This window comes from Haliotis rufescens, unplaced genomic scaffold (genome assembly GCF_023055435.1).
Source record: "Haliotis rufescens isolate VD_foot unplaced genomic scaffold, xgHalRufe1.0.p SCAF_10, whole genome shotgun sequence".
In the NCBI taxonomy this organism is placed as follows: Eukaryota; Metazoa; Mollusca; class Gastropoda; order Lepetellida; family Haliotidae; genus Haliotis; species Haliotis rufescens.
The window spans coordinates 26,897,582-26,919,049 of record NW_025963780.1 but is presented as its reverse complement, the minus strand read 5'-3'; the positions used below and the strand labels follow the sequence as shown (position 1 = coordinate 26,919,049).

Genomic DNA, 21,468 nt, shown 5'->3' with positions numbered 1-21,468 from the left:
GACATCACAGAGGGAATGACATCAAACTTTCAGTATTTTCTACCCTAACCATTAGGAAATGTGGTTACAACATGAGGATCAGTGCAAGGTTCTAATGCTGATGAGTCTATATCTCGCTGACAGTTAAGATTACCTTGCAGCTGATGCCATATATCTTAGCACAAGCAAAGTACATGTAGTCACAGTAACAAATGTCATACACAGAGGCTTGCGTTCAAATGTCATAAAGAAACCTGGTGATAGAAATACATAACCTTTGAAATTTGATTTTGCTCTTTTAAAGAGAAGCCAGTCTCACACACGATCCAATTTGTAGTCTGTCAGGTCGTCAACGCTTCGCCAGTCTGCTAACTCAGGTTCATGATCTGTATCAATCTGGCAACAACTGATAAACATTTTTACAGAGAACTTGTCTCACCTACACACAGGAAACTCATTCCTGGATCTAGATGCAATCTTATTAAAATCAAATCTTGCACCTTGTAAAGAAGCCTCGCTGCATAACGATCTGACAGCCTCCCGCAACAAGCTGAATCAGGTAAACCTTGAACAAACTTTGACCCCCGCCCAGTCGAAATGATGTGTACGTTCTTGAGCTTTCTAAAACGACATGGCCATTTCTTTACACCCGTAATGGGAAATTTTGATCTTAATGAAAGAAAACTCACACAGTACACAAATATATCTTCGATATTACACCCATTTCGGTGAAGATGATATGGCATTTTGAGTGAGTATGGTTTAACGCCACTTTTTCCGCAATATTTCTGCAATATCATGGTGGGGAACACCAGACATGGGCTGCACACATAGTACCCATGTGGGAAATGAACCGATGCCATCGGAATAATGGGCAAATGCGCCAACCACTAGGCTACCCCACGGCGCTTAGATGTGATGGAGTCATTAAAATATCCACATCAATAAAATAGTATGAAATTTAATTATTTGCGTTCTGAACTGCCCGTTAATGTACAATTTTGAGATACAGCAATGAGGCATACTGCAGGGCGATACTGAGAATTTAGAATCTTTGATGCAGATTGGCTGATTAGACAATTCATCTGACAAGGCCTCTGGTGGAGATGTCCTGAGATCTTCACGCATAGAGGTGTTTTGTATTGGAGTTCTGAGTTTAATGAGATGTAGGTGAGTTGAGGTGAAATGGGGTTTAACATCACGTCCAAGATTATTGCACTTATATGGGTTATAATCAAAATATGTCAGTAATCTTTATCTTTCATAAAATCTGAGGCTGCCCTTTACTTTCATCAATAACATTTCAGCGGGGAACCAAATTAAAACATATCATCAAACATTTGCCTTATCAGTGCTATATTTGCTTGTGGTGGAGTGGTATATAGTATGAAATTGTTGAAATATCACTGTCAACAGACACCAAATGCCTTTTTACAGTGAACATGTCCTTGGTGTTACCCAATATGTCCTTGGTGTTACCCAACATGTCCTTGGTGTTACCCAACATGTCCTTGGTGTTACCCAATATGTCCTTGGTGTTTCCCAACATGTCCTTGATGTTACCTAATATGTCCTTGGTGTTACCTAATATGTCCTTGGTGTTACCTAATATGTCCTTGGACGGACTTTGAATGGCCAATGGTTAAACATGTCTTGTGCCATTGAAATTACAACTCTTTAATCATATTGACACTTAAATTTGTATTTTTATCAAAACACTCTAACTTAGGGTTAGATGAAGCTAAATGTCTTTGGTGTTACTTAATATGTCCTTGGTGTTACCTGATATGTCCTTGGACGGACTTTGAATGGGCAATGGTTAAACATGTCTTGTGCCATTGAAATTACTTTTAATCATATTAACACACAGGAACGCGATGATAGCGTGTATAGCATAATATATTTGTATAAACAAAATCACACCCCTCCATATACATATAGACAAGGAGTGACCCCCGCCATATTGGTTCTTATTCAATATTTCGCACTCTATTCGAATCATAGCTCGATATAACATGAAATATGAATGTCACTTATTTCAACCTATTGGTACTTGCTAAACAAACCATAGGCTACACAATCATGTTCACCTATGGTCACCTTACCTTGTATCTATTTTAAAAAACAACCAAATATCAGCTGAGTAAAACGGAGATTACTGCGCTACACGGGCTTGAACTCAGCAAACTTTTTCTGTTCTTTTTGTTAAGTTAAGATGTTTCTTGTTAAATCACTAAAACAAATGGGAATTTTCAAGTTTTAGTTTTTGTTTATTCAACAGGACCAAAAAGGGTACAAATTTTGATAATGTGTGCCTGCGTGCATGCGTGCGCGAGCTTGTACTAGTCTAGACTGATGCCAATTTACAGTGCTAACCCACTGAGATACTATGCCACAGTTCAACATGAATACCCCACTCAGACACAGTATACTGACTCCCAGCAGACCACTCCTTGTTTTAGCCCCTTAATGCCGAGTGCCAGGCAAGGTAACAACAAGTACAATCTTTTAATGTCCGGGGAGCGAACCCTGGACCTTCCGCTCTCTTGGCAGACGCCCTACCACTAGACCACAGAGGTGGTCTTCAGTGGATGTAGACCGAGACAAGAAAGAACAATAGTAAGTGAATTACAGGTCCACTCTAACACTGTCCTCAACCATGAGATGGAGCTGAGCTGTGAATTTTGTTCCAATTAAGCTGCATTCAGTGATATCTAAGGCTTCGTATGTATGTTCAGGGTTTGTTTTTACCCTGCACTCAGTGTTGAGTCCAGACTAGACAATCCAGTGATTGACATCCTGAGCAATGGGGATAATGATGACATGCATCAATCAAGTCAGCGAGCCTGACAACACAATTTCTTTGAAGTTGCTCTTATGACAAGCATAGTGAAGATCAATTTTAACACAGATCTTCATGAGGGGAGACAAGCATGCTTTGCGTGGACTGGTGAAGACCAATTTTAACAAAGATCTTCATGAGGGGAGACAAGCATGGGTTGCGTGGACTGGTGAAGACCAATTTTAACACAGATCTTCATGAGGGGAGACAAGCATGGGTTGCTGAAGACTATTTGTAGCCTGGCTCGTCATTGGGGAAAACAAGCAGGGGTTGCGTGGACAGTTTTAACACAGATCTTCATGAGGGGAGACAAGAAGGGGTTGCGTGGAATGGTGAAGACAAATTTTAACACAGATCTTCATGAGGGGAGACAAGCATGGGTTGCGTGGACTAGTGAAGACCAATTTTAACACAGATCTTCAGATCAATTTCAACACAGATCTTCATGATGAGAGATAAGCATGGGTTGCGTGGACAAGTGAAGATCAATTTCAACACAGATCTTCATGATGTGAGATAAGCATGGGTTGCGTGGACTAGTGAAGATCAATTTCAACACAGATCTTCATGAGGTGAGAAAAGCAGGGGTTGTGTGGACTGATGAAGACCAATTTTAACACAGATCGTCATGAGGGGAGACAAGCATGGGATGCGTGGACTGGTGAAGATCAATTTTAACACAGATCTTCATGAGGGGAGACAAGCATGGGATGCGTGGACTGGTGAAGACCAATTTTAACACAGATCTTCATGAGGGGAGACAAACAGGGGTTGCGTGGACTGGTGAAGACCAATTTCAACACAGATCTTCATGAGGGGGGACAAGCATGGGTTGCGTGGACTGGTGAAGACCAATTTTAACACAGATCTTCATGAGGGGAGACAAGCATGGGATGCGTGGACTGGTGAAGACCAATTTTAACACAGATCTTCATGAGGGGAGACAAGCATGGGATGCGTGGACTGGTGAAGACCAATTTTAACACAGATCTTCATGAGGGGAGGCAAACAGGGGTTGCTTGGACTGATGAAGACCAATTTCAACACAGATCTTCATGAGGGGAGACAAGCATGGGTTGCGTGGACTGGTGAAGACCAATTTTAACACAGATCTTCATGAGGGGAGACAAGCATGGGATGCGTGGACTGGTGAAGACCAATTTTAACACAGATCTTCATGAAGGGAAACAAGCATGGGTTGCGTGGACTGGTGAAGACCAATTTTAATACATACATTTATGAGGGGAGACAAGCATGGGATGCGTGGACTGGTGAAGACCAATTTTAACACAGATCTTCATGAGGGGAGACCAGCATGGGTTGCGTGGACTGGTGAAGACCAATTTTAACACAGATCTTCATGAGAGGAGACAAGCATGGGGTGTGTGGACTGGTGAAGACAAATTTTAACACATAGTTTTATGAGGGGAGACAAGCATGGGGTGTGTGGACTGGTGAAGACCAATTTTAATACATACATTTATGAGGGGAGACAAGCATGGGATGCGTGGACTGGTGAAGACCAATTTTAACACAGATCTTCATGAGGGGAGACAAGCATGGGTTGCGTTGACTGGTGAAAACCAATTTCAACACAGATCTTCATGATGAGAGACAAGCATTGGTTGCGTGGACTGGTGAAGACCAATTTTAACACAGATCTTCATGAGGGGAGACAAGCAGGGGTTGCGTGGACTGGTGAAGATCAATTTAGCACAGATCTTCATGAGGGGAGACAAGCATGGGCTGCGTGGACTGGTGAAGAGATTTTATTATCATTTTGACAGTTTAATAAATCTGTGTTCGAAGAGGTACCTGTAACGATAATTTGGACAGTACAAAAAGAAGTGTTTTTTCGTCTTCTATCTTGTTTAAGTAACATAATTTACAATTCTCTGGTCGACAGGCGTGTTAGTGTATCTGCCTCTGTCAATCTCCAGATTATGGCAACCGAGTCTTAATTTAGTTAAAGCTAATCTATGATCTTTACATTTTACAGCTGAAAGATATTTCTTAAGTTCAAATTTATCTTTAAAAAGTCCTCAATGCCTAGGTTCATGGGAGCTATCAGTGTTTACTTGATCACTTTCAATGAGAAATATATTTCTCAATTTTGTTTGAAGAGCTTCGCAGAATTTTGAGCAAGGGGCATTGTCACTATTGGGTTTGGGAAATAGGTGTGGCATCAGATATTTCATGGAAGATGTCCTGGACAGTTGAGACCAAAAGGAACATCCTCCTGGTACGCAGCGAATGAGAGCCTATATATAAGACCTATACATCGGCTCCATATAGCGCAATGGGTACAATTAAGACATTATACAAGCGAGTGAGAATGTCTGCTGGTCAGAGTTGATTTCAGTGAATTTTGATCTTATACCATGCGCGCATCGCCTTTCCTCTCAGTGTCTTGACAGCGGCCTCATAAGATCCCGTCCTCATTCCCATTTATGTTGTTATTACGTAGCTTGTGTTTAAGACCATTTCTCCACACAGTGTCAACAGCTTTACTAAAATCAACAACGCAAGCATATAATTTCTTCTTGGATTTCTTATATTTCTGAATCAGAGTCCGCCTTATGATCACCAGCTGAGTACTTAGTCTCATAATCTGTCCTGACAGCAATGATGCTGTGTTGTGTCCAAAGCTTGGTGTGTGTGTGTGTGTGTGTGTGTGTGTGTGTGTGTGTGTGTGTGTGTGTGTGTGTGTGTGTGTGTGTGTGTGTGTGTGTGTGTGTGTGTGTGTATGTGTGTGTGTGTGTGTGTGTGTGCGTCTACAAGAACCTTGTGTTTTGAAAACGAACACGATATTGAATAACTGTAAAAACACAATACGACATAATAATGAACCTGTTCAGGGTTCATGCTTTGATACAAATTCACTGTAACAACTTACATAACACATAACACAGTTGCTGACATGGAATACTCTTCGTATATTTGGATAAAATGTCTTTGGGCTTATGACAATATCAGTGATGTATTATATTATATATCATGGAAACAAAATGTAGTGAAATACCTCTTGGTCCCTGTTGTTTAAGCCTGCGCCGTGTCTGACTGATTATATGTATATGTGTGTGTGTGTGTGTGTGTGTGTGTGTGTGTGTGTGTGTGTGTGTGTGTGTGTGTGTCATTCATTTATAGGGGCAATGGGTGGTCCAGTCGTCTAAGGCGCTGCAATTCGCTGTGCAGGGTTGCGTCCCTTGGGCACGCCAGACACCTATGATTGTTGGTTCGAATCCCGGTTCGCCCCGATTATGTTTCAAGGTTTGTCAGCACCATACCCGTGCTCGTGGTAAACGTCTGAGACCTGCATCACTTTGGGCTTTCCTCCCACATTAAGCTGACACGCCGCGATATAACTGCAATACATGATGACTGTACCATATGTTCCCGTTTTTATGTCAGGTGAACAACTGGCTTGACTTGCCACGTGCTTGTGACGGGTGCCATCAGTGGGACATGAGACGCTCACATTTTCGCGAACACCTGGTATAATCACTATTTGATAGGTGAGGTTAGGTGAAATTGGGTTTAACGTCGCGTCCAAGATTATTGCACTTATATAGCGACGTGCATGCACGTGTGTGTGTGTGGCTGCTTGTACTAGTCCGGACTGATGCTGATTTATAGTGCTAGCTCACTGAGATACCATGTCGCAGTTTAACATGAATACCCCACTCAGACACAGTATACTGACTCCGAGCCGACCAGTCCTTGTTTTAGCCCCTTTATGCCGAGCGCCAGTCAGGGTAACAACAAGTACCATCTTTTAACGTCTTTTGGTAAGACGCGGTCGGGGATCGAACCCCGGACCTTCCGCTCTCCGGGCGGACGCTCTACCACTGGACCACGGAGGCGGTCACTATTTGATAGTGATTCATAAACATATGTTCATTATATAGTCGGAATCGTATATCGACTCTGCTTTAAGCAGAGATTTCTATTCGATATGGAAAGGGTTTTGTTGCTTTATTATTAACTACGGTATCACTCTCTATGGTTTCAGGACTAAGGAAACAAGCTGTCATAAAAGCAGTGTAGGCTCCAACACGATGGCTCTATGAAGGGTTTCAAGATTCTTCTACCTATGCACACAGCAGAGTCGAGCGATGATGAAGATGAGGCTGGTCTCACAGACACATCTCAGAAGAAGGAACCACAACCGATCTGTGAACAACACCAACATGGTCAATATTACTCACCACAGACGCACAAACCTGTTCGCGCCACAGAAAGCGAACAGGAAGCCCTCATTCGCCATAGGAGACTACGCAGGGGTGATCTGGTTCGCGGTGTAGCAGGTGGTGATTGTGAAGCAGTTGAACGATGCCTTGGCTGCCTGAAGGGAGTTGAACAACAGTCTCATGCATTATTCATTGCTGCTAGAACTGGAAATAAAATGATGTTTGAGTTGTTGGTGGACTATGATTTCAAGCCTAGCATGGCTCTTATGCATGGCCAGACGGCACTACACTATGCAGCGTATTATGGGAATATCAACATTGTTGAACTGCTGTTGAGGCAGTGTCATGCAGTTTCCGTTAGAGATGACATGGGCCACACCCCTCTCCACTATGCTGCTGATACAAAACGGGACAACAGAGATATGCTCGTGTATCTTGTTGAGACGTTTGGGAAAATGTGTCGCAAAAACGTCAAGGGGACGACGCCTGATGTCGTCAATGACGTCACTTGTACAGGAACCACGCCCTTACTGGCAGCTATTTCGAGGAATAATGTCGATCATGTGAAATGTCTATGCGAGCTTGGAGCCGTGCCTAAGTTTGAAGACTGTCGCATGGCTGTGTTGAAAAAGGATTGTGTCATTCTAGCTTATATTGTGCAGAGGAACGCTCCTCTGATGCAGGACCTGTCCCCTTCGTGTTCAACGGGGAACGCAACGGTGGAAGTTATCCAAACTGACCACCTAAACACGTGGTCAAACACACAGCGAGATATCACACTGAAAACACAATCGACCACTCAAACCAATGTATCTGATGACATTAACACGTCGGCATCGGGAATGTCGTGTCGTAAACATCAGAAAGAACAAACCGACCATTCAGTCGCCATGCGAGCAGACGACAACCATCTCCGAGCTGACGACAGCCTGTTACATCTGGCCTGTGGCATTGTCGAGCCACACATTCGCACCGAAATCATCAACGTGCTTTTCGAGGGTGGATATAATATATCCAAAGATTTGACATGGATTCTGGATTCTCAGCTCCCAGTGTTCACGGGTTGTGAGGGGGGTGCATTACGTCAGTCATTTTTAGAATATGCGAATGTTCGATCTCTTCAACGTCTCTGCTCTCTAAGAGTCCGTCATCTCTTGGGCCCATCCTTGTCTTCATCTGTGCATAGACTCCCAGTGCCCGAGCCTATCAAGGATTTGATCCGACTGAAGTACCACACCAAGTAGACTATACTTACATTTAGTCTTAGGAATATAGTTATCCCATTTAAAAACTGATCTACACATTGTAGGTTTATGTGAAACCTTTGTCCAGAAACAGGTAATTTCATTGATTTTCTGTTCGGATTTCGAGCATTCGACAGCGTACGTAACAAAAGGAAACGACTAGGTCGATACAGCGGAGGTATCACAGAATTTATTAAAGATCACAGAATTTATTAAAGATCACAGAATTCATTAAAGAGCACAGAATTTATTAAAGTTCGTTGTGGAAGTACCATGGCTAAACTGTTGGTGTATTGACTAGTACACGTGAAAACCACATAATGTTCTGATACTCATCCCGCAAAGCCAAATCGGGGCGGAAGAACCTGGATGTTGTTCTGGGCCAGCCAACCTGTGGTTTATCTTGCGGTATGGGGTCGAGCATTGTCATGCTGGTATATGACGTTTTGACGGTACATGAATGGAATGACGTGAGGTCTGATGGTTTCATCACAGTAACGTCGCGCTGTGAGGTTGCCTTGCACCTGGATGTGATCCGTACTCCGCTGTACGAGATGCCCGCCCATACCATACATTCCCACTACCAAATCTGTCCACTTCCTGCACGCAGTTCGGAGCATACCATTCATGGCGGCGGCGGTTAACTCGTGTGATCTTCCGTCAGGATGTCTGAACAGAAAACGTGACTCATCACTGAAAACGGCGGTTCTCCATCTATGTAATGGCCAGTTCAGATTACTTAAAGACGTTGGAGACCTTTGTTCATGCGCATACCGGACGCGCATGTAACGGCGAGTATTTGTAATGCTGTTACGTCCCTTTGACTCGCGGCTAAGTGTACTTGAACTCATAGAAATGTAAATTTGGACAAGAGTTACCTCCCCTGATTCATTATGCTGTGTTGATTGAAAATAGTTTGAATATCCTTTGGTAACATGTTGTTTTTATTTTATAATTTTATTTTACAATGAATAATCATTAGAAATAAGCCAGTTTGAAAAATATCTTGATTTTGTAAAATGCTTTTTTGACTGATGAATCATTTTTTGGGGAAAATGTGCTTTTTTTTCAAGTCAAATGATGTGAGAAATTAAAAATGTTTTTACTTGAATTTTCATTTTTCTGTTTTGTGTCGTATCAATACTGTAATATGTCTATTAAAAAACACTCATTTAATAATCAAACTTTAAAATGACCATTTTATTGGCAAAATGATTTTATCATCCGGTGCCTCTAGATGGCGCCACTTATTCAAAAAATGCCGTGGTGACGTTGTTTTTCTATTGCGTAATTTGATTCAGGACATATTTTCCTACAAAATGATACCAAATATACCCATTTCTTGATTTATTTTGTTGTTGTATGCAACCTCTTTAAACACCACAGTCTGCATAGTTGGCGTAAAGATGGGTCCACGCGCTGGTCTCCTTTGACGCCTTGATCTCCTGTCGCTGTGCCTCAGTTAGTCTAATCATAACTTCACATGAGAATTCACGTCTTTAAACTGTCACTGAAGCAGGCAGACCCCATAGCTTTTATTGGTAATGATGCACGTGCACACAAAAATGCATGAAATTCTTCCCTCATTGTCTTCACGCCCTTTATTAATAAAAACAGACGTGGTTGCGTTTTGGCGATTGATAAACTGGGTGTGAGTGAGTTGGGTTTAACGCCGCTTTTAACAATATTCCAGGTATATCACGGCGTGTCAGCTTAATGTGGGAGGAAAGCCCGAAGTGATGCAGGTCTCAGACGTTTACCACTTCGGTGAAACCCACGAGCACGGGTATGGTGCTGACAAACCTAGAAACATAATCGGGGCGAACCGGGATTCGAACCCACAATCATAGGTTTCTGGCGTGCCCAAGGGACGCAACTCTGCACAGCGAATCGCGGCGCCTTAGACGACTGGGCCACCCGTGCCCCCGCGATTGATAAACAGTGGCAATGGATTTAAACTCGGAAATGACTCGAGGTAACGTTAAGCAAGGTCACAATAATTGTACAGATATTAAAGAGAGAAAATAATGTCTGTGCCTTCCTGTTTTAGTGGTATATATTTTATTCTAATGTAACTTTCATATTATTATTTTTGTATCATATGTTGAGGTGAGACTTAAACTATCTGTCTGTCTGTCAGTCTGTCTGTCTCACGTGTTCTTTTCAGCCCTCTCAATCACATTGACAAGCTCACAGTTCAAAACGACGAATTTCACCCAACCATGAAACACTCATCATATTGTCGGGGCGCTGGAGTAGCCTTGTGGTTAAAGCGTTCGCTTGTCACGCCGAAGACCCGGGTTCAATTCCCCACATGGGTACAATGTGTGGAGCTCATTTCTGGTGTGCCCCGCCGTGATATTGCTGAAATATTGCTAAAAGCGGTGTAAAACCATACTCACTCACTCTTACTGTCACAAACGGTGCATAAAGAGGATTTCAACCTCAAAAGGGTTCTTAGTGCATGACATATTTCTAGATGATATTTTTCACACATGAACTTAATATAATTAATCAACCATAGCTTTCATCTCGTACAGATAACCACGGCTATAATTTATGTTTATATGTGGCAACCTCTCCGTCACAACTGTATACAAAAAGACTATCATCTAAACTAGGATAGAATGTTTCTGTACTGATCGTCGTTGTCACGGCATGTCTGGTCCAGACAATCCAGTGATTGACATCATGAGCATTGATCCACGCAATTGGGATACGATGACATGCATCAACCAAGTCAGCGAGTCTGACCACCCGATCCCGTTAGTCGCCTCTTACGACATGCATAGTCGCCTTTTACGGCAAGCATGGGTTGCTTAGGACCTATTCTAACCCGGAGCTTCACGGGTCGCAAATCTTGTAGGTCTGTACAAAACATTGGACTTGACTTATATGTATAGTTAATGTATATGTATATTTATATGTATATGTACAATCCACTTACTGGATAATACACCATTTCTTATAAGCTCCAATTTTCAGCTTTAAAAAGTTCTTGATAAATGATAAGAAATCGAATCTGCGATCTATCGCTTCTATTTATCATTATTCTGTATGGGTCCGATCTTCATGAAGAGATTGTTTGCATATGTATGCATAAATATAAAGTTCAGTCCATCCTTCTGCTGTAAGCTCAATGATTTGAGGAAAGTTCTGTGCTTCCGATAGCATTTATTGAGTGGGCGAGCAAAACGCAGCCATTACTGTTGCGAAATACATATACGTGGTTCAATTTTATTGCTACTAACTCTCACAACGTCCCGTCCTTGGCCAAGGCCATATGATAGGTGGCCCCGGCGCAATACGAAATGACACGGCGCTGCCCGAGGGCTCTCATTGGTTAATCGTGTATGTCACATAACGGCCTCCTCCTCCGACGACTCATCGTCCCGAGGCAAGAGAATTAACTGACTTTAAAAGTCTAGTTTCCACCCTTGCCGAACTAGGCTGGAATTCCTTGGCTCGATCGTAGCGCCACCAGTGGCTATTACGAGTTAAATCCCTTCTATGCCTCTCCTATGGACCAATCAGATTCCACCCCTGTATCACTTGCATTTGCTTCAAACAAAATGGCGGCGCCCAGTCAAGACGATCTGATCGATAATCAAGATATATATTGTGATAAAACGAGTCTTACATTGCGACATTCATCAAATCACGTGAGCACCTTGATTAAAAACATGAAAAGATTTAGAAAATATATGTTGATAACGAGTAAGCGGTGCACGTGCTTTGCAAATCCTGCAATCGACCGAAATCTGCTTGACAGTTTACGAACCGGATTTCGATTTCGGTGCGCCATTTTTATAGGACTATGCATAGACTCGTTAGTCCAGCCAAAATGTAACTCCATAATACCAGCCTAGTTCGGCAAGGGGGAAACTGGAGTCAGTTAACTCTCGTGCCTTGGGAAGATGCCTCCGACTGTGATTTGAAGTCATGTTCATGGCAGTTTGGTGTCGTCTCATGCCCAGAGAATCATTTTGACACTGTTCTCTGATTTGAAAATACATTGTGTACAAATGATTGTAATTGTTTTGTGACCAGCGGTTTCGAAGTTACATGCAATATACATACTTTAAAAACAGCGCACACTCTCATTCGATCTATGGGCGAACATTTGTCCGTTGTTTATCTGGACCTGTGAGGGTCTCCTCAATGATGAGACACAGTCATGATAGACTTAAAGGTGTAACACAAATAACTAATATGATTATATCACTGACAAGAGATAATTATGTTGATGTCTGTTTACAAGTACTTGTTGTTTTGTTTGTTTTGTTTGTTTGTGATTTGCACTCAGCAATATTGATGTAAATAATCGAGTCTGGGCCAGACAATACAGTGATTGACATCATGAGCATCGATCCACGCAATCGGGATACGATGACATGCATCAACCAAGTCAGCGAGTATGACCACCCAATCCCCTCATAGTCGCCTTTTACGGCAAGCATGGATTCCTGAAGACCTATTCTACCCCGGATCTTCACGGGTCTACGTGTTATTATATGTAATTGTTCCCTGTGTTATTATTAGTAATTGTTCCCTGTGTTATTATTAGTAATTGTTCCCTGTGTTATTATTAGTAATTGTTCCCTGTGTTATTATTAGTAATTGTTCCCTGTGTTATTATTAGTAATTGTTCCCTGTGTTATTATATGTAATTGTTCCCTGTGTTATTATTAGTAATTGTTCCCTGTGTTATTATTAGTAATTGTTCCCTGTGTTATTATTAGTAATTGTTCCCTGTGTTATTATTAGTAATTGTTCCCTGTGTTATTATTAGTAATTGTTCCCTGTGTTATTGTTCCCTGTGTTATTATTAGTAATTGTTCCCTGTGTTATTATATGTAATTGTTCCCTGTGTTATTATTAGTAATTGTTCCCTGTGTTATTATTAGTAATTGTTCCCTGTGTTATTATTAGTAATTGTTCCCTGTGTTATTATTAGTAATTGTTCCCTGTGTTATTATTAGTAATTGTTCCCTGTAGGTGAAATGAGGGCCTTGATAAATGAAGGTGCTCTTTAACTGCTTTCATGATGTCCGTCATACAATGTTGGCGAGTAAAACAACATGGGGGTGTTTGAAGGTCTTGAATAAAACTTGTTAGATCTGCCAGCGAGTATCGTGAAGTATATACGCTACATCACAGAGATGTAAAGCCCTTCCTCAACGAATGCACTAGCAAGTGTAATACGAGACACATACATGTCCTTTATATTTTTCTCATGGTGTAGAGGGCGGTCGGGTAGCCCAGTGGTTGAAGCGCTCGCTCGTCGCGCCGAAGACCCGGGTTCGATTCTCGACACGGGTACAATGTGTAAAGGCCATTTCTGGTGTACCCCGCCGTGATATTGCTGGAATATTGCGATAAGCGGCGTAAAACCATACTCACTCATTCGTGGTGGTAGAATATACCGCTCACTGAGTTTGTTTGTTAACACCACACTCAGCAATTTTCACGCTATATGACGGCGGTCTGTAAATGATCGAGTCTGGACAAAACAATCCAGTGATTGATATCATGAGAAAGTTCCGAGGTCATCTGGGAAAGATGACCGGCACCGAGCCTGACCCATTGAACCTAGGATGTCAGCGAGCTATTTGAATCAGGAATTCTCATGAGTTAATTAGTGTGAATACCAAATAGTTTTTCCATAAAATATACACTTGTCTAGACTAAAATGTATGTTCGTTAGCATAACATTAAAATAATAAGTCTAGTGAGTGAGTGAGTTGGGTTTAACGCCGCTTTTAACTGTATTCCTAGTATTCCTCCGTGGTCTAGTGGATAGAGCGTCTGCCCGGAGAGCGGCCAACGCTGGTCACTGGGTTCGATCCACGGCCGGGTCTTAAAAAACGGTATTTATTTTTTTCCTGCTTGGCGTTCGTCATTTAGGGAATAAAATAAGGGGTGGGTGGTTTGGAGCCTGTACATTGGGTCTGAGTGGGATATCCATGTTAAGCTCGACAGTTAAATCCCATTTCACCTTACCTATAATATTATTAATAACAAGGAATGATAAAATATAGTGCCAAAAGATCTTTCATTCGATGTTGCAGAATCGCTTCGAACAAGAGCATCATTCCAGATTCAGCCTTTTACAACATAAACACAAATCCTCTTAAAAGTGGGATTAAGGCAATATTCATTACGTGATTAAACCTGACAAGCGATTAGTACTTAATTGCTTCTAACAGTCACATTGACGGCGTGTCAATGTTTCAAAATCCTAGACCAGGGCGATATGAAAATCTGACACAAGCCCCGATCATGCGTAGCGAAGCAAAGGGGATGGCAGTCAGCTGCCCAAAGGCTCTCCTGCGCTAATCTGACCCTCCTCCAGCTTTGATTTATAATTTAGAGGGCGTGACGTTATTTCATGCTTCGTGAATCCTTTAACACTATATTGTTTACTTTTGAATAAATAATATTACCTACAAATGATTGCTATTGTTTTGTCTAAAAGAGTTCAAACTAGTCATGATAATCATAATGTTATGTCTGTTTGTTTAGAAAGCTGCATACACTTTCCCGCAACTCTGTTAACTCGATATGTTCCACAGCTGTGTATACACGGGACCCGTGAAGATCCGGGTTAGGAAAGGTCTTCAGCAACCCATGCTTGCCGTAAAAGGCGACTATGTTTGTCCTAAACGGCAACTAACGGGATCGGATGGTCAGACTCGCTGACTTGGTTAATGCCATTGTATCCCAACTGCGTGGATAATGCTCATGTCTGGCCCAGACTAGATTATTTACTGACCGCCGTCACATAGCTTGAATATTGCTAAAAGCGGCGTTAAACCATACTCACTATACCTTGAATATTGTTGAGTGCGACAAGGGACAAACTAAACAAATATGTCATTTAGATGCCGCATTGTATCAATGATTTTACTGGCGCTTCATATAGTAATGAACACTTACATGCCTTGATGTTGGGAAAATAGGGGTCATATCAGTGATCATTGGTGACAGTGAACATGTCACAACGTTATTCTTTTGTTGTGTGTATTCCATTCATGATCATCATCTTCATGATGACTACAACAAATAGTCGTACAGCAGAATAGGTCTTCAGCAACCCATGCCTGCCGTAAGAGGCGACTAAACGGGATCGGGTGGTCAAGCTCGCTGACTTGGTTGATGCATGTCATCGTATCCCAATTGCGTGGATCGATGCTCATGATTGTCAGTCACTGGTGTGTCTGGTCCGGACTCGATTATTTACAGACCGCCGTCATACAGCTGGAATATTGCTGAGTGAGACGTTAAACAACAAACAAACAAACAACTAAATAGGATCGCGGTACAGAGTACACAAGATGTGGGGAAGTCTAAAAACATTGGCGACAAAACAATAAAGGCCATTTGTTGGCATTGTTTAAAAGATTCACATAAGTTAGTCGAAAGTAAACAATACGGTGTGAAACGGTTCACGAAGCATGAAGTGACACCGTGCACCCGCGAAAATCATTTCAAATCACAGCCAGGGAGGATTCTGTTGTGTGGAGCAGTATATTAACCAATGAGAGCCCTCGGGCAGGACCGTGTCATTCCATGCTGCTTCATTATACAGTTTCGGGGCTCGCGTCAGATCATATATGGCCCCGGTCGAGAATGTTAAAACCCCATTCCCCTTCAATGTGACTGTCAGAATGAATTAAGTACTAATCGCTTGTCATGTATAAACACGTAATGTTATGAATATCGCTTTAATCCCATAAAGATTAGAGCGAATCTGGTTGTTGGATAGGTCGAAGAGTGTATAAATTATTCTGACATTTTACACCTATCGTTATAAAAGAAATAGGGGAATACGAGTTATGCTGATCAGAATTATATACATTAACATGTTGCATTAAAATTTTGAGAATTAAACACCAACATACATGTTTTATCTATTTATATTAAAATATAAAATATATATTTACGGGTATAGTTGATTTTTTTTCTTCGCTTCAGTGTTCGCGAGGTAATGGTTCGCTCTGTAGATAGTATCTTGGGGAAATGGTTCAACGTGCTTTTTTATGAATAATAGCAGATCGAATTAATAAAACATACTTGATATGTGATATGATTATATATTTCTTTTTATTTTATTTATTACTCATAAATCCAAAAGAAACAATATAGCCTTCGGATTGTGCACAATGAATGTAGGGTTGTCGTGGGGTGCCAAAATTCTCTGTGCGTCTGTTGGGCACACCAGAAACATATGATTGTGTGTTCAACTCCGATCATATTTCTAGGTTTGTCAGCACCATACCTGTGTCGTGGGTTTCACGAAAGTGCTGAACGTCTTAATCTGAATCACTTCGGGCTTTCCTCCCACTTAAAGCTGATACGTCGTGATATTACTGGAATACTGTTAAAAGCGGCGTTAATCCCAACTTACTTACTCACTATCCGAAGGCTGGTTAGGACCACAATAATATATGGATATCCTCAGCGTCTGTCACGGAATTCAACCTGAATTATAACCAAATATGAATAATGGGTTCTTGGATAGCCGACCGGGGCGTCATGGAGTAATTGGTTGTTATCGGTGTAATCTGTGAGTCAAACTTGTGAGTTAAACTTGTGAGTCAAACCTGTGAGTTAAACAGCATCCCTGCTTAACCTCTCACTATGTACCATTTCAGCCCTTTGGATGTCCATGTAGGTATCTGGGTTTGGTTTGGGGGGGGGGGGGGGGGGGGGGGGTGTTTGTTGAAGCTGAATGACGGCAGTCTGTAACTGATCGAGTTTCGGCCAGACAATGCAGTGATTGCCGTAATGAGCATTGATCTACGCAATGACATGCATCAACCAAGTCAGCGAGCATGACCACCACCCGATCCCGTTAGTCGCCTCATAAAATGTCCGACCCATTAAAAAACAATAGTAACCAAAAATGGCCCTTCACATCAATCAAGTCAACTTCTTTTTATGCCCCTATTCCAAAATAACCCTATTACTTTTGTGTTATCAACTACTTCCTATGGTATACTGTAAGGGACATTCTTGCGATCTCCTCCTTTGGAAACGAGTTAAAAATGCCAAAAACACGAGAAGGCGAGATCGCGAGAATGTCCCTTACAGTATTCCATAACTTCCCTATCACCCTTTCTATTCTTTGCATATATTTGCAAATTAAACATTTTTTTGTAAATTATTCCTTCCGATTTGATTTTTCTTGGTATGCTCGGAGTGAGAAATCGGCACCTCCGGAAGCGCTCGGTAAATATCCAACGTCATAATCATCATCATCATTATCATCATCATCATAGTCGACTTACGACAAGCATGGGTTGCTGTAAATCATTTCCAACCCTGATCTTCACGGGTGTAGGTATCTATGACGTTACTTTGATGTATACATTTTTTATATGAAATTGACTTTATTTTACACAACATGATATAATAAGACATCATTGTATGGCAAGTTATACTTATCATAATGTCAAACAGTTTTTGAATATACCTTTTAAAATAAATATTGAAAATAATACAATGATAACCCAGAATGTGTAAAATATATCTAGGTTTGTTTATGTCACAAGATATTAAAATGACAGACTGAAGAAGGGGTTGGGCAAAAAAATATTTTTTAATTATCTATCAATTCGAAAAAAAATCTATCATTTTCTTTTCAGTTAGATAAAAAAAAAAGAGATTTTCAGTAGCATTTTTATTGTTCTCCGTAACACAAATTAAGGACCAGCGTTAAAACTCGACCCTTGCTTAAGCTCCCAATGTCAACACGTAGTGATTCACCAACAGTAAACGTGCCACAAATCGCAAATGCCAAATCTTTTCAATCAATCCCAATTGGGTAAAGACAATTGATCGTTTATTTATCGTGATTATCCTACTTCCTAAATCTTACTAAAATCTTTTGTGCTCCTGACATCTTCTTAATTATTTTATAACGCCGATAATCGAACCGTTCGCTACATCGCTGGCGGGGATGCGCATCATGTGACGACCATTGTCAGGCTAATGACGAGTCGGTATATAGACGAAGGGCGCGGACTAGAGAATCACTAATAACTTCATCTTCCAACAAATAACAACTTACCCTCACTGGATATTTGGATTATATCTTAAACTAAGGTAAGTGTGTATTTCTAGTGATTTTGTGGATTTAATTTCCAAATATGAAGTGCGGATTGTTTTTTTTTACTTCATTTGATTTCTTTTCGAAAAAGAAACTTTTGAAAAACTTAAATTGTTAACAGAAAAAAACATAACTAAGTAACATATGATATAAAAGAACATGGAAAAGTTCAGTTACCCCTGTTCCAATATATATATTGGTAGAAAGTTAATTTTAAAACTTCATATTGATGTCATAAAATTCCTGTTTATTTGTTTTCTATTTGAAAAGCGCTTTCTGTACATATTTAATAAGGCAGTATATTTCCGATACATTCTACTTGTACCTAGTATTTATTCAAAGATATTTAAGCTATATATGAACCAGTTAAAAAAATAAAACAAATTTGAAAAGAAAAACTATTTTTCAAAATAATTCATGCTGACTGACCCGAGACACGCGAAAGCACATCGCGCTGATAGGAATGAGTTAATGTGAGAAAACAGGTTGTCCACCTCAAAGTATACAAATCAATTGACTGAAACGTTACACTGATAAGGGTAGCTTATGCATCTTAGAAAACACTGCCACCGAATGAGATGATGATTTGGAGGTCGTTTGGTTTTAAATACATTATTATATATTTTATGAATATAATAATTGTATTATTGCAGAGACCCAGGACAGTCCGTGTGAACAGACAAGCATCGCAATCAGACTGAATTACAAGAGCGGTGAAACAGTGATCCCTGAATTCTTCACCCGCAATGGATCTAGATAATATGACCCACACGAAGCCAGGTGACCCTGACCTTCTACAATACACAAATCTTGAAGTAGCATCTCTGTACCCGGACCCTCATCTATCTCTTCCGGGTCAGGGCTTGCCCCACCCCTCAGGCTTACCGCACCACCCCCAACCGATACACCAATACCCTCCCTTCACTCCCAGCAGTTCCTTCCCCGGGGCAATGACGCTCCCTCCCATAGATGAAGACCTGAAAGAGGATAAGGATGCTATCTACTCCCACACACTCTTCCCTCTCCTGTCTGTGGTGTTTGAGAAGTGTGAGCTTGCCACGTGCTCACCTCGTGTAGCAGGAGGAGGGGTGTGCTCCTCCGACTCCTTCACTGAAGACATTGACGTGTTTGCCAAACAGGTTCTGTCCAAATCCGATAAGCCGCTGTTCACTGACAACCACGAACTTGACAGCGTCATGATTCAAGCCACGCAGGTGTTACGGTTTCATTTACTGGAGCTTGAGAAGGTTCAAGAGCTGTGCGACAACTTCTGCAGCCGTTACATCAGCTGTTTGAAGGGGAAGATGCCCATTGACTTAGGGATGGAAGACAATGAGGGTGGGAACGACGACTCAAAGAGCTCTACCTCATCCAGGGCGATCAAAATTGAAACTGATTCCAATTCCCGTGGTCCAACCCCAGGACCTTCCAACATCACTGGGTACAGTCAAGCAGACGACTCAAGGCCAAGGTCACGGAGTACGCCTCTGTCGTCTGCTTCTAACGCTCAGGACGGTAACAGCGAAGCCGGTGAGACGTTAGACAACAGCGTTGGGTCTGGGGAGTGCACAGACGGGGAGGAGGAGAATCCAGTCGAGAATCGGTCGACCAAGCGGCAGCAGAAACGGGGGATATTCCCCAAAGGAGCCACAAATGTAATGCGGGCTTGGCTGTTCCAACACCTATCCCATCCCTATCCGACGGAGGATCAGAAGAAGCAGCTGGCACAGGAAACGGGTCTGACTATTCTCCAGGTCAACAACTGGTTCATCAACGCACGAAGGAGGATCGTTCAGCCTATGATTGACCAGTCCAGCAGGGGAGGTAATGCACAACTGCTGAACGAATTACGACCCAAGTCAACAGAATCGCTACCATACACACCACCTTCAAGTACATACTCTCCCTACACCCCCGACCCCGGAGTCAGTTACCTTGACAGCCAGCACATGCAGATTGGAAGGTTGCCAGGAATGCCAGGGATGCCCGGAAGTGACGTATACGATCCGATGAAGGGAGGTTACTCTCACATGTCTCATGGTGGTCAGCAGTTTGATATGTTTGGAATGCAAGGCGTGCCCCGGGCTGATATGTACCAGATGTCTGGGGCGTATCAACAGTTGTCCCCATACAATACAGGTTTACAGACACAGCCCATGATGTCCATGTTCCCGGGCCAGGGGCACAATATGATGCATGGCCACAATCCCAACCTGGGCAATGAATAGACCACTGTAACTGGGGAGACAGCTACTGTCTCTCTGAACTTCACTGCTAGTCATGCCAAAGGAGTGAGTGAGTATGGTTTTACGCCGCTTTTAGCAATATTCCAGCAATATCACGGCGGGGGACACCAGAAATGGGCTTCACACATTGTACCCATGTCGGGAATCGAACACGGGTCTTCGGCGTGACGAGCGAACGCTTTAACCACTAGGCTACCCGACCGCCCCTATGCCAAAGGAAAAACTATAAACCAGTAGAAAGATAGATAATATAAGAGCGTCATTTTTGACCGAACAGTAGCGTCTCCACCGAGTGGAGCATTAAGTGGTGGTGATGTTCTATCGTTACCATTGATCCCAGTATTATTTTATTTTGATTTCATTCAGTTTTGTTGTTTCGTGGCCATATGTTGTGTGAATTATCACATTTCAGAGTTATCAGAGTTTTTGTAGTGTGTAGTCTGTTTGGTTGGAATGTTAATAAAGTTTTTAATTTTTATGTTATAGTGCTGTTCTCTGTGATATAAACTATGGATAGTGCAAACATAAATAGTCATCTTTGTTTGTTGCGCCGGAAAACTCAGTGCCCTTCTTCCCGAGGCAAGGGATTTCACTGACTATGAAAGTCCAGTTTCCACCCTTGCCGACCTAGGCTGGAATGACGGCTACGGCGTGACGGGAGCTTAGACGTACGCAATGACTGATGGTTTGACGGAATGTTTAGACGTATTCATTGGTGGAAGTTGAGACGTACGCTATAACGGAAGGGCTGATGGAATTTAGATATACGCATTGACGGAAAGGTGAGGTGAGGTGAAATGGGGTTTAACGTCGCGTCCAAGATTATTGCACTTATATAGCGACGTGCATGCAC

At 41.9% G+C, this 21,468-nt stretch overlaps 1 protein-coding gene across 1 annotated transcript; it reads left to right on the top strand.

The window, feature by feature from the left end:
* Nucleotides 1-18,319: 18,319 nt before the first annotated feature.
* LOC124151964 (homeobox protein Meis1-like) lies at nt 18,320-21,062 on the top strand. Its single transcript, XM_046524674.2, has 2 exons — nt 18,320-18,365; nt 19,023-21,062. The coding sequence occupies exon 2, from the start codon at nt 19,116-19,118 to the stop codon at nt 20,595-20,597; it is 1,482 nt and encodes a 493-aa protein (XP_046380630.1). The 5' UTR covers nt 18,320-18,365; nt 19,023-19,115; the 3' UTR covers nt 20,598-21,062.
* Nucleotides 21,063-21,468: the final 406 nt, after the last annotated feature.